A 13998-nucleotide genomic window follows, 5' to 3' on the forward strand; every position below is an offset into this window, starting at 1 on the left:
TATTACTTTTAAACAGTGTTGAGGTGGCAAAGCACTGTTACCCTCTATAGGGACAAACTTAGATCTAATTTGATGTTAAAATTTCCAAGTGTAATAAACTATGTTAAAAGAGAAAAAATGTCAACTGAATAACACCATTGCCCTTTACTCATAACCAAAAGTATCCATTCAAAGTTTGTCATGTCTTCCAAATCATTCCTCATACTATTCACTTGTTTCTTCTGTCCTACTAACTGAATTTGTTGTTTATCATGGGAACAATTATGCTTCAGTACGTAAGAATTCATTTCTTTTATTGCCAAGTGAGCTTTTTTCGTACTTGGCGCAATCCATATTTACATAAAACAAAATTCCAGCACTTAACATTTCTTGAAAATATGTTTAAGATACAACTGCACATCAGTATATGTAAATAAAGTTCAAACAGGTGGAGACAGAATTATAAAAGAAGGAAACACTGTATAATGTACAAAAGGATGTTATGAGGCTTTCCATAATATTCTGAAAAGTCAAACACTAGCAACATTTTGCGAATATAGGTATGCTTTATGTCCTTTATAGAAGCACTTGCATATTTATTCATCTCTCTCTCTTATAACTTCACATGTTGGTCTTCTTACAGATTATTTGATTTATTTCATAAATTCTCCTTGTTCATAAGGAAGCAAATCCAGAACCAGATATTTATATAACAGTACAAAAAGAAATTTCTATTACATATCAGGGAAGTTTCTGCTGCATCTTTTGCTTCTTCTGTCTTCATTATCTCCAATGGTAGAAATGTATGTGAGTGCCACATCTGAAACATAAGTGTGCATATAAGGATGATTTGGCCGCAATGAGATTCATTTATGATAGAAAATAAAGTCTAATGACTTACCAAGGATGAATGAACTCAAATGGTGTATTATTCTACATTTTATCTTTTGCTATTGCTGACCTAGCAAACTGCACAACCAAAGGTTTATCCTTGAGTATGTAACCATTTGTCTCTTTCAGTGCTAACTGAGCTTGCTTCATACTTGGTAATGTGACGAAAGCTTGTCCCTTCATTCGACCTTCCTTCATTAAACGTATGTCGAACCTGCAGTGTAACATTAATTTTTAACTGCTGCGAAACCACAACTACAAAACATAGTTACACACACAAACTTCTATGGATATTTGCTAAAAAGCCAAGTTAGAATCTGAGATATGGTTGATACTGACGTCATTACGCATGAAGTACTTTCTTGGATGGGAGAAAAATGGGGAAAGAAATCAACTGTGGTCATGTTGGAGAAACAGCCTGGTATTTGCAGCAATGATTTCGGATAACTGAAAATACCTGTATCTGGATAGCCAGATGGCAATTTGCACTCCAACTATCCAGTATATGAACCTCATACCTAAACCAATGCACCACCTTACTTGATAATTTATGACACAGGACAGTATGTGTCATGCCAAAAGCAGTTCCTGTAAAAAGCTGCAGTTAGGGAATGGATGGTAAGAGACCCATAAGGGACAGCACTGTGAGGAAGAGGGCAAGAGGATCAGATGGTGAGAGTGAAATAAAATTAATTTTATTTTGTTTTGAGTCCTCTAGTAATTCCTCAGACACATTAGTGTTTATCAGGAGTTAACATTAATGTTTGTAAAACTACTACACCCAGAAATAATGACTCAAATGAATCTTAACTTGGACAATGTGTACAACAATGAACTGGCAATAAGGGAATAAAACTAAATCAAATGATGGAAAATCCAGGATGGAATGTAACAATATTATGAAAAGGAAAGTTGTCACACACCATATAGCACACACAGTGTGGCTGCAGCTGTCGTCTATTTTTGACAAAGGTCTTGTCGGCCAAAAGCTTATTTGTGATAAGTCTTTTTGTTGTGCCTATATGCGACTCACAGCATCTTCACTATATGGTAAGTGGCAATTTTCCTTTTCATAATATTGTGAGATTAAAACTAGAGATGACTTAGGCCCTTCAACAATTTCCCTTTTGCAACAGGCTACATGTAATGAATCCTCAAATAAAGTGTAGACATGAAAACAGGTGCCAGTCAACACTGTTGACTACAAAGAGCACAATAGCAGCACATGAGCAAGCTTGAAAGAGGCTAAAAGGTAGCTTCCTAAGAGAAACTTTGACATTCAGTGACAATTTGGTTTGTACAGGAGATGCTGACACACAAATGATATGTATGTAGAATAAGTGGATAAAAGAGGAGAAGTACAGTGACAAGACAGTATTGGACTATGCAATCTGATCATAGTACAGAATGCCTGTCGATAGTTTCACATGATGGTAAGAGACTGCACTCTTTCATCCAAAGCGTAGGCTAAAACTAAACATTACAACCTGTGTAGACCTATCTGTGTCGACTGATATCATCTGCAGGGTGCATGTCATTACAAGTGCCTAAGATCATAATCATATTATAAACACTGTAAGAGGTGTACTGACAGCAAAATGTAGTGTTTTTAAATGAATTACACTTCATTAAGCCCTACAACACAGTCTGCATGCATGTTCAGTGCCACAATTTGGCAGTCTGCAGGTTGGACGGTCAGATGAACATACCCTGTGCGTCCTACCACAGCTTCAGGCATCTTCAGACACCATATATTAGCAGAATAACATCTGGCCAAATGTGGTAAGGAATGTGCACGTCTTCTTCGTATACGCAGGTATGACTGCTTCCCTGGTCTTCATGTTTTGTCTGACGGGAATCCATCAAACATGTATGGGATATGGTTGATTGGTAATTGTCATTCTGTGATCAATACTTTGTGGAAATGCACAGAAAATTGGAGCTAATGAATAATTTCATAATCCCAATCATTTAAGTTTTCTCACATTCCTAACATCTCAATCTTCAGTTTTTTTTAAAGTTTACTAAAATTTACATAGCAAGCTAGATTGATTTAGAATACCTGATTAGTTATGGACTGCACACAGGATCTCCAAACAGGAAGCTTTATCACACAAACTGGAAAAGTGCAGCCACCACAACCTTTGCCATTTGTTGCAAAACTTACAACACACTTCTTGCACCTGTTGGTACTATTAAGAAATTTTTATTGCAATAGGGTATAAATTTTATGTGTTAGGTTTCGGTGTGTGTGTGTGTGTGTGTGTGTGGGGGGGGGGGGGGGGGGGGGGGGGTCTACAACTGAGGCTTCAGTGTATTCAGTATATGTTGGAAAGGGTACAATTTGGACCACATCTGTTAAGTAGGTAAGCATAGCCACAACTCATCTCACATCCTGTAGCAGCAAATTTTCTGTTACAAGCAGTAGTCAGTGTTGCCACTTTCTTGAAGAGACTTCTTCAGGATATTCTTGAGTTCACATGACAAATGCTTTATATTATATGCTTCTGGAATCAGAAACTCTTAACTGTGTTTGATAAGTAGCCCTAAAAATGGTCCCATATGCCACTATGGAATGAAAGTAAGTGAAGCATGTTAGCTTTTTTATTTTCATATCACCTGTACTTGTAACATCCTCATTGTAAATATAAGATCTGTTTAGTTGCTTCAACAGTTCTGTGGTATGCTCCTCTCAATGAATTTATAATCAAGTTTCAGTCCCAAGAATTTACTATAGTCTATTCCTTCTATGTATTTGTCGTCATATTTTATGTGTATAATGTCTTTTCATTGTGTGACTCAGCATCTCCTCCATATGGTGAGTAGCAATCTATCCTTCTCATAATACTGTTAATATGTTACTAAAATCAGAATCATGTAAATAAAAATGATTTTCATTTAACACCATGTACTAAATAACTGTTAATATGACAGTAACAAATTGTATCCTGCAAATTTGTACAGAATAGATGTAGACACTGGGAATAACTGCTAATTTTCTTGGCCTCAACAAAATGGAAATCTCTGTGAACACAGTTTAAAAAGTACACTTGAGAAGGATATTATACAAGATACACAAAAGAGAAGAAACAGACTTAATTATTTTTATTATTAAATATTTTGAACTTTGTTTCATCCTCTGAGAAACATTAGTTACTGAAACACTTTTCTTTACTGATGTAGTCAATAATGTTTCTTAATATACCACAACAGAGAATACTTACATGTTTCCCTGCTCTTCAGAATCGGGTTCGTTGTATCTTCTATATATATAATGTAACTCTCTCTCTGTTACTTGCTTGGCTATATTTTTTATGTACAGGCGACAGGAAGGAATTCCAGGTTGGTAATTCTTGAACACTGGCAAATGCTTTTGATCTAGAGAATTGATTAAATACATAACGTTAAACAGTAAAGATCAATAACAAGGTATTGGTAAGAAACAACCAAAGAACTCTTGAAACGTAAATACAAACATAATTAAAATGTATATTAATACTACACAACATTCTACAACAGATGTGCATGAATTTTATTATTTTTAAGCTGCTTCTTCTAAGTATTTTGGCACACAGAAATATTCCGTAAGGTTAATGGATTTGGAGCTTTGTCACTAGTACAGCAGCAAATCACTTGATCTTCTTTGAAGAACATGTGACAAAACTATGTATGAGGTGCAGATACCACTATACTTGGGAGCAGCATAACTGGCAGCAGTCCCCCCCCACCCCCTTACCCTACAATGACTAGCAAAAGGACATTTATCACTGACTTGTCACCCTGTGCTTAATTTCTTAATCTACATCTATACTCTGCAAACCACTGTGAAGTTCATAGCAGAGGGTACTTTACATTGTATCAACATGATCGCAAAAAAATATATACATTGTTTAATTGTCCATAACTTCCAAATTATAGTCTGGAAACATGTAATTTTTGGTAGTTTAATAGTTCACCTATTTGAGAGTCACTATATAATCATTGTTTTGTTTTATAGTCACCAAATAATGTTTTCTATTGTTATATGAGCCGTCACGTAAGTGTTGTGTTGTTTTGTTTTTAGTTAGGTGAGTAAAGATGGCTAGTGCAAAGCTGACATTTGATGAAATGAAGGCAGTTCTGAAGTGGTACAGTAAGCATAACAACGTTATGAGTTTCAGTGCCAATAGCATAATGTGTTTCAAACAGGCCCACCTACAGGCGTAACAACTGTGTGCATTCAAGACATACCTGAAGTTGAAGGCCGTGTTACAGATGTACGCAATCAATGATCTGGACGACCTTTAACAGCCACAAGCCCGGTGAACTCCTGTGCTTTGTAATGACAATTTGCTTGCTCACCATAGAAGTTTGTGAGATAATATGCCCCAGAAACCAGGGTGAGTCGCTCAAGTGTTCGGCACATTTTTAAGACTGTAAAGTTTAAGCGCTACAGCTCAAAGTTCCTATATGGAATGAATTAGGATGATACAGATCGTACAATGAAGTACTGCAAGTGATTTAATAGCATGATTCACAGTAATGAAGTGTTTGTAGAGATGACCGTGTGGTCTGATAAAGTTCAATTTAAACTCAATAGTAGAGTAAACTGTCACAATAGCATCTACTGAGCCACTACAAATCTGCATATTAATGCAGCCAAGCTGTGAATTTATGGGAAGTGAACAAGTGGTGTGGATTATCTTATTGAGATTTGATTGGGCCCATCTTCTTTAACAGCACAGTTACTGGGGATGTGTACCTAGAGGTGCTTGAGACGCCCATTTTATGTGCCATCCGTGAGTTCTATGACAACGAAAAGTTTTCCTTTTGACAAGATGGGGCCCCAGCCATCTACCACAATTATGTCATGTTGTACCTCAACAAAAATCTACCCACATGATGGACAGGCAAAAGAGATGCTGTTGAGTATGCATTATATTCTCCAGACTTAATGCTTCTGGAGTTTTACCTAAAGACAATACTCAAGTACGTTATTTAGTGACAATCATGTACGTTGGAAGAACTTCAAGAAAGCATTGAACATTCATGTGCAGATGTCCAGCCGAACACGTTGCAGCTGGTAGCTCAAAGGCATCACCTGTGTACGGATGTTAGTAGTGACCTCTTCAAACACCTACAGTGGTTTCAGTAACCTGAACTTTAAACTACACTGAATTGAGACATTTCTGTCATTTAATTTTGAACGTATGAGCAAGGAAACAGAGAGTAAATTTTTTTGGGCCACTCTTTATTAGGGTTTCTCCTCGTTTCATTCACATACGGAGTGTGGGAAATATGACTACTTAAGTGTCTCTGAAGGCACTGTAATTAGTCTAATATTGTATTTATGGTCCCAAGAGGAGCCATACCTATGGGCCTGTAGAGTATTCCTAGATTACTCACTTAATAATGGTACTGAAACATTGTAAGTAGCCTTTGGCAGGGTAGTTTACATCCTCCTTCAAGCACCACTCACTTCAAGTCTTTTTTCATGCTACTGTTGGCACAGCTCTGTCAAGTCTTTTTTCATGCTACTGTTGGCACAGCTCTGTCAATGTGTTTCACTCAATCAGTTACTTACATGTTCCTTGTACTGAAGAGTTATTTGTTTGCTGAGAGACTTTTGATTTTCATTTTCTACTACCCCTATTCTTGTCTGCGGGTTAAGGTGACTCAGTTAAAAGATACACAGAGTCAGCTGAAGTAAGTTATATACAAAGTGTAAAAAAATTTTTTGTGATGAAAATCCCAGAACAGCTGAATTCTTGTTGGCGCCTTGACTGGAACAGCAAAGACGTATGACAACTCCCTCTGAACAGTACAGAGAATAAGTGCAGAAACATAGGGGATGGAAACTTGTGATCAAGAAATGAAGTTTCACTCTCCAAGGAAAGTAATTAGTGGAAGAAGAATGTTACTGATTTATATGATTCCTGGAAGGACTCTGCACTAAACTGGAAATTTACAGTTGTGCCTAGTATCCCTCATGGCAAAGGGTGACAGATGTCTTACAAGGCACAGAAGATGCTCATTTGATTAGTAGAATTACCAAACCTTTGAGATCCAGACACAGAAAATGTGAAATTGGATGATGCAGTCTGATGGAGAGATACAATATTGTCGAAACAAGAGCAATTTCTCTAGGAAAAATGTACATCATTATTTTTCTTAATAAGGTCTGATTAAAATCGTGTCAGAAAGTTCATGTGAAAGAATATGAAGGCTTGAAAGTGCTAAGTGGCAAAGGAAGGAGACTCGTCATTTGTCAGATTATGGCTATGTGTGCAAAGCTAATATTTATATACAGCAAATCCAGTGGTAATCACTAGAAGATAAATAGTGATGTATTTGGACAACGGTTTTTGGATTTATTACATGGTTTAAAAGCTGCTGTCAAGCATAATGTCAGTTATCACTCGATGACAAAGGAAAATATACCTAATTCAAACATATGAAAGGAAACTGTCAGTGCCTTAAGAGAATTTTTTTTAAATTGCTATATAAAAACAGAGTGTTGGAGGGAGTCAGGTGCCACAAGCACCTTTACAACTACTTTGAACTTGACTGCTTACTTTTCAGAACAGAACAATGGGTTTGTGAGGTTTCTCCGTTACCACTGCCAATACAACCCAATTGAAAATCTATGGGAATAAGCAAAAAGAAAAGTAGTGCCCTAAAATAACATGTTCAAAATTAAAGATGTGAATAATGTACTTGATGAAGCTATTGATAATGTTGCTGTGGTAGACTGGATTCAGTGTATACCCCAGATGAATTTGCAAGAAAATGACTTGTGAAGTAAAATATCCATGAAATTTCCATAGAAAGAATTGTCACTGCTTAAAATGACTCACCAGCTACTGAATTTTTGGATACATGTAATTCTCCAGAACAGGATAATTAAGTAACAATAAACTGCACGAACTGTTAAGTTCTGGTCTTCCTCTTCTGCAAACATGCAAAACTACTGCCTCTCTTGGCTAGTTTTCCAATTTCTTTCTCATCTCCTCTCAAAACTTTATTAATACACAGTAGAACAGACACCAGACATACACTGCCTGTGCTGGCATGTTTGCCAATTTTATTTGTGGGGACTTAGGACCCTTGTTTTCTGCTTTTTACTGAGAAAAAAACTTATGTGCAGATCTAATAAATGATTAAACATTGTTCCGTTAATTACCAGATGAACAGTAACAGTATATCTTCCAATTCACATTAAAATGGAAAGATTCAAGACTGGAGATATGGCTACTATTTAGCAACAATACTTTCAAACTGTTTTCTTTTTACATATGGTTCTGCAGCCATAATAATTTATTTAAAGGCAGGTTCTGGCTGTAAATGTTTAATACAATGTGTTATCAGATGATTCGGTAATCATCTTATGTGCCAAACAGCTTTGTTGAAAGTATTGTTCAATAGCAAATTTTGCCAGGTTCGGGTTGCCACACATGCCTGAGGGCTTCTGATGACTGAGGTCTAAAACGAGAAAACAAATTGGTGTAAATATACACAAAAGGTGGAGGGGGAATTGTAGTAGCCACCAGAAAGATCGCGGGAGGCGCACATTGGCACGGCGCATCACGGAAGGTAGTTGCCGGAAGTAGAGTCCCGTCCACCAGAGGGCACTCGAGAATTCGGACGCGACCTCTGCCGGCATGACAATGACAACAACAACAACAACAACAACAACTCCGGCAGCACGGGCCGTGCCCAGGCAGTTAACATCGGGCAGGCCTAGGACACAGTCCCGGTCTACTCTAAGTGAAGTGTGACGTAAACGTGAACAGTGATACTACAGGAATATTCCGCAGTCATACATGCTTATTTATCTGCTTTGTAGAAAATTAGCATTGTCCAATGACAACTTTTGAGAGTTTCCATACAATAATTATGTGTGAAATTTCAGATCTTTACATAAGCAAAATGAGTTTAATATGTTATTAATTGTACCTGCTGCAAGGGTAAGCAACGGGAAAACTTAATTAAGTGAAAGCTTGCCCTTGTACTATTAAGTAATGGAAAAATTACACTAATGAGCAATTAAATTAAATGCACCTATCTCGTAGCACATGGTAATTCCCTTTTGCTCCTATGACAATGACAATACACAGCTGCATAGACTCTTTGAGACACTGAAAGGGCTGGTTCAACTGCTAATAAAAATGCATGGTAACTGGTCTGAGCTGGTCCCAGTGCTAGCATCCTGGTTTATAGGTCTGAAATCAGGATACCTGGCGTGTCATGCTAGCATCTTCATAATCGTAGAGCATTCCTCGAAACATACTGACAGTTTACAAAAAGAAGGGCAGTGCATGCTTCTGCGGGGTTTTGCTGGTGAACAGACAACTGCTCATGATTGGACAACATATTCCCTACTGTTCACTGGCAAGAGACGATGTAGACATATAAGGGACTTCACCTTAAGTACCTCAGCCAACAATCTGATCAGTGCCCTCTTGGCAAGCAGGAAATACTGGCTCATGTGGTTTTTAGGTATAAGCAAGAGTTGTGACTCAGCAGTGTACAAGAGCTTTTTTCACACTTTAAACTTCTAATGATGGCTTTCCTACCCTCATGCTAATCTCTATATCCTACAATAATCTCTATATGCTACAATATATGGTGAGCAGAGGTACACGAGGAGACAGTATCCATAAGCAAGGTGATAGTTCTGGATGGTATGGCTGCTCCTATAATCTGGTTGCTCATCCTGCAGCTGACTGTCATGTCAATGACTAGTACAATGTCTGGTAACATATCAGTCACCGACAGCATGCACTATCCTATTTGTAACAGGCGCACTCACTCTCCAACATAGCACCTGTTTTAATTCAATTGTTGACAAGTGTAACATGTTGTATGAAATGAGGCTGAAAAAAGGAGAATTTTGATAGAATAGCAAACTGTGAAATTATGTGCCTCTGTCCGCCCCCGGATAACAGGAAATGAGACTGCATGGTGGAGAATCAGTTTAAAGGTTGATATTTATTGTGCAATTATTAATCTGAGAAAAAAGTTTCATGGAGGATGTATTTGAGCTTTACTTGGTAATGAAAAATAGCTAATGAAGGACAAAACCGAGAGCATGTGAAAAGCAGAGTGACAATAATAAACAAAGCATTTCCGGAAAAAAAGAAATATATTAAAATTAAAAAAAACTTTAAATGTTAGGTAGTCTTTTCTGAGCATATTTGCCTAGAGTGTAGCCTTGTATGGAAATGAAATGTGGACAATAAGCACCTCTGACAAGAAGGCAATAGAAGTTTTTGAAATGTGGTGTTACAGGAGAATACTGAACAAAAGATGAGTAGATCAGGCAACTCTTGAATACTGGCTTTTGTCATGGGATCTTTGGCTGCTGTTTGTTTAAATAAATGATGCCCAAAGCTCCTGAGGCAAAAACCAGTACGCAATATTAGTGAGTGTCCATGAAAAACTCAACAATCTTGAACTAATAAAGAGGTAGTACTGAATCAAAGTGGAGAAAAAAAATATGGCACAACTTCACAAAAAGGAGGATATGACCAATAAGATATGTACCTAGGCACCAAGGAATTGTCAAACTGGTAACACAGGGAACTGTACAGGTAAAAATTGTACAAATGGACCAAGGCTCAAATAAAGCAAGCAGGTTCAGATGGACATAAGCTGCAGTAGTTAAGCAGGAATGAAGAGACTTTTACACGGTAGGCTAGTGTGGAGAGCTGCATCCAACCAGTCTGTAGACTGAAGGCCCAACAACATTACAATTCAGTGGAATATTTAACTTTGCACAGGAAAAACCACTGGAGGAGAAAGACTGTAGGATCAAAGTTTAATTACATAAATGAGAATCCTGAAGATGTGTGCAAGAATTAAACAGAGATGAAAATGTTAACACAAGACGGATGATGGCACCACCTGCTGGAAATACTGATTCAAGAGAAGTTATAAAGTTAGATGAATGTAGTTGCTTTTTGACAACTTTTGCCCAAATTCTCCTAATGTGACCCACAATCTCTAACGGGACATAATAAATTCCATTTTTTCTTGTACAGAGTGGCGCACATAAAACAGGCTCCTCCACTGAAAGGAATATGAATGAGGAAAATCAATGTACATCATCACTTTCTTACATTTTTATTGTACAGTTTCATTATTAACTATGTAATTAACAGTTTAAGTAACAGATTTACTTTTATTAGTTTAATAAGCATATTTTAGAAAGGAATTTAAAGTCTGTGTTCAAAATGTTCTCTGCCAACATTCAAGCAAAGTTGTGCACATGGAAGCATGGTAAGGGAAACACTTTTCAGTACTCTCTGAGGAATGTTTGAAACTTCTTCACATATGCTGTTTTTTTATAACGTGTCAAGTGTTCTGGGATTGTTGCGGTAGACTCTAGCCTTTAGAAATCCCCAGAGGCAAAAGTCACATGGTGAAAAGTTGGGAGAGCGGGGTGGCCACAAGCCCTTACTAATGGTCTTCTCTTCTGTAAAATCAGTATGTATATGAGCCACGGACAAATCTGATGTATGAGAAGTTGCTCCATCTTACTGGAAATATGCACAACATTTTTTGTTTGGAGTTAACAGGGCCGAAAGTTCATTGTAGAGTTGCAAGTAAACATGTGTGTTGACAGTTTCATTGAAGAACAATGGCCCGATAATTCTGTCACCAATTTTTAAATCGTATAACAGCTTTCGCAGTATATCATGGGGATTCTCTGTAGCCCAGTGTCTTGAATTTTGTAAATTAATGTAACCCAACAGATGAAACCAAGCTTCATCCATCGAACAAAAGGAGGAATGGATCACGATGTCCAACCCCCTCCCCCCCCCCCCCCCCCCCCCGCCCCAAAAACATTTTCCAGCAACCAATTACAGTAATGTGAACGCTTACCCTTGTCCGCTTCTTCTATCTGCTGAACAACACTCACACAGTAAGGTTTCATTTGTAAGCCATGAAGGATGTGTTGACATGACCTGCAAGATATTCCACATTGCTTTGATAATCGTTGTGTCGACTTGTAGGGACTTCTTTCAATGTGTGCCGTCATGTTTGCCACAACTGCAGGTGTACGTACAGTCGGTGCCTTATTTCTCTTTGAATTAACAACACTGCCTGTCAAACGCCACTTTCTCACTAGATCCTGAATCATTGAGTTTGCAGGAATATTACTTTCAGGAAACTTTTCATGAAAGGTGTCACAAACAACTTTAATGGATTCAGACCACATATTCTTCAACAATGAACACATGTTCTTCAATGGAGTAAGGCATGACAATGCAGTACACGGTTTATAACGACAACTTTCCGTATGAACTACTCACACACTACTGCTGTTGGAAGGTGGCAAAGAAACTGACAAGCTAGTAATGCTACTCACATGCGTTCACTTTCTGGTTCGGCCCGGTTTTACGTGCGCCATTCTGTATATACCTTATGCTTCTGTATCTCTCTCTTGTATCTGATACTGACTGTGTATAATGTTGTATCTTTAGAGGATTGTATATTTTTGTGAACCAAACATTTTCATATTAGCTTCTACATGGAAATCCTTTGTTCCTTCTCTCAGGGCATGGAGGGAGACCCATACTAATATTTTCATAATCTACTTTCATTTGTCCTCACAAGGTTCTAAGATGTTCGTGAGGTAAGAGACTTAAGGAGGGTTCCACAAAGATATGAAGATGCATAAGTTGAAAAGAGGTGAGAACTATGAAAACACTTGCAATAAAAAGTAGTTTTTGCATCCTTATAAAGATATGCTGCTGATATCTTGACAAATCAAACCTCACTGAACAGCTGCATACAGACTTATCGGTAAACAAAAAACCAGTTCCTACTATTAGTGGCTTTTACTCAAGTTTTAAGCATGTGAGTTAATGTTATGGGCTACTGATCTTTGATTTTGTTATTTTATTCTAAATTTGACTATTTCTTGTTTGAAAGAATGCACAGAACATCTTACATTGCCTGGCTAAGAGGTAATCGTAAGAGAATGGCAGCAGGGTATGCCACAAACATCTCACTATACACACAATCGTATTTATCTTTGCAAGTAAACACAATTTGAACTGTGCTGTAGTCTGGTATTTATTAGTGATTTTTTCATTATGCTTTACATACAAATTTGTTTTATTACAGCAAACTAAATGGCACTGTGTTACACAGACAAGCGTGTAAATCATAACTGCTACCGTCTCTCACATCACTATCAGTAATTCAAACAAATGTTTAGTTTGTTACAAAAATGGTTCAAATGGCTCTGAGCACTATGGGACGTAACATCTATGGTCACCAGTCCCCTAGTTTGTTACAAGGAAAATGCTATTTGAGGATAATTTTGTGACAAACAATGTTATATAAAATTTGGTTTAAACAAATGCAAGAAGAAACTATCATTAACAGGGTGTGAGCAGGATCATTATTTAATGAAGTGAAAACCAAACAAAATAAGAGACACATGGGTCTTATAAACAATTGTGTTGGATCATTTCCAGTGACATATTCTATAAAATGTACAATATCTGCTTCACTGATAAGTTGCAGATAGTTTATAGCCAGCACACTATTTCACAATTTGGGATTTAGGATTAAAATTGTATGAATCCATGTAGTGGGATTTTGTCAGCAAATACTTCATCACAGTTAAACTTTTGTTTCAGAACAGACATCTTCCTATGGGATACCTAATGAGAAGCAGTTGGTTCAATGTGAGGAGAAACAACCATACACACTACAATTTCCTGATAGATCACCTTTTCAAATTTGAATATTTTGTGTTAGTGCTAACTGTGACTATTATGAATGTCGACTGAAACACATTTTCTAACCCTTATAAAGTGATCAGTTACAAAACAGACTTATGCTATAATACTGTGTTATTCTCGCATTCCAACGCTTAAAAACCTTCAGAAGAGGAAAAAAATTATCATATAACAAACAAATTTTATACAATTTGTCGAATGTTTATGATACGTCAGTCCTGTAGGCAACAGGCATGATGGAGGAAGGAAGATGACACTGTCATTAGAGGCAAGGCTACTAGTTATGACATTTCAAGGATGGGAAAGGAAACTGGATGTATTTTTTTCAGAAGAACCATCCAGGCATTTGCCTTAACTGATTTAGGGAACCACAGAAAAACTCAAGGGTCAA

General features: G+C 37.3%; 1 protein-coding gene across 1 annotated transcript in view; it reads right to left on the reverse strand.

Moving 5' to 3' along the window:
- Nucleotides 1-276: 276 nt before the first annotated feature.
- Nucleotides 277-13998, reverse strand: part of LOC124605565 (RNA-binding region-containing protein 3-like) — a 40168-nt gene continuing 26446 nt past the window's right edge. Inside the window, exons 5-7 of the mRNA XM_047137338.1 lie at nt 4095-4248; nt 881-1084; nt 277-799 (exon numbers count right to left, since the gene is read on the reverse strand). Of these exons, the coding sequence (XP_046993294.1) occupies nt 913-1084; nt 4095-4248 (326 nt within the window). The 3' untranslated portion in view covers nt 277-799; nt 881-912. The remainder of the gene's footprint in view (nt 800-880; nt 1085-4094; nt 4249-13998) is intronic.

The sequence above is a fragment of the Schistocerca americana genome, chromosome 3, assembly GCF_021461395.2.
Source record: "Schistocerca americana isolate TAMUIC-IGC-003095 chromosome 3, iqSchAmer2.1, whole genome shotgun sequence".
NCBI classification, from domain to species: domain Eukaryota; kingdom Metazoa; phylum Arthropoda; class Insecta; order Orthoptera; family Acrididae; genus Schistocerca; species Schistocerca americana.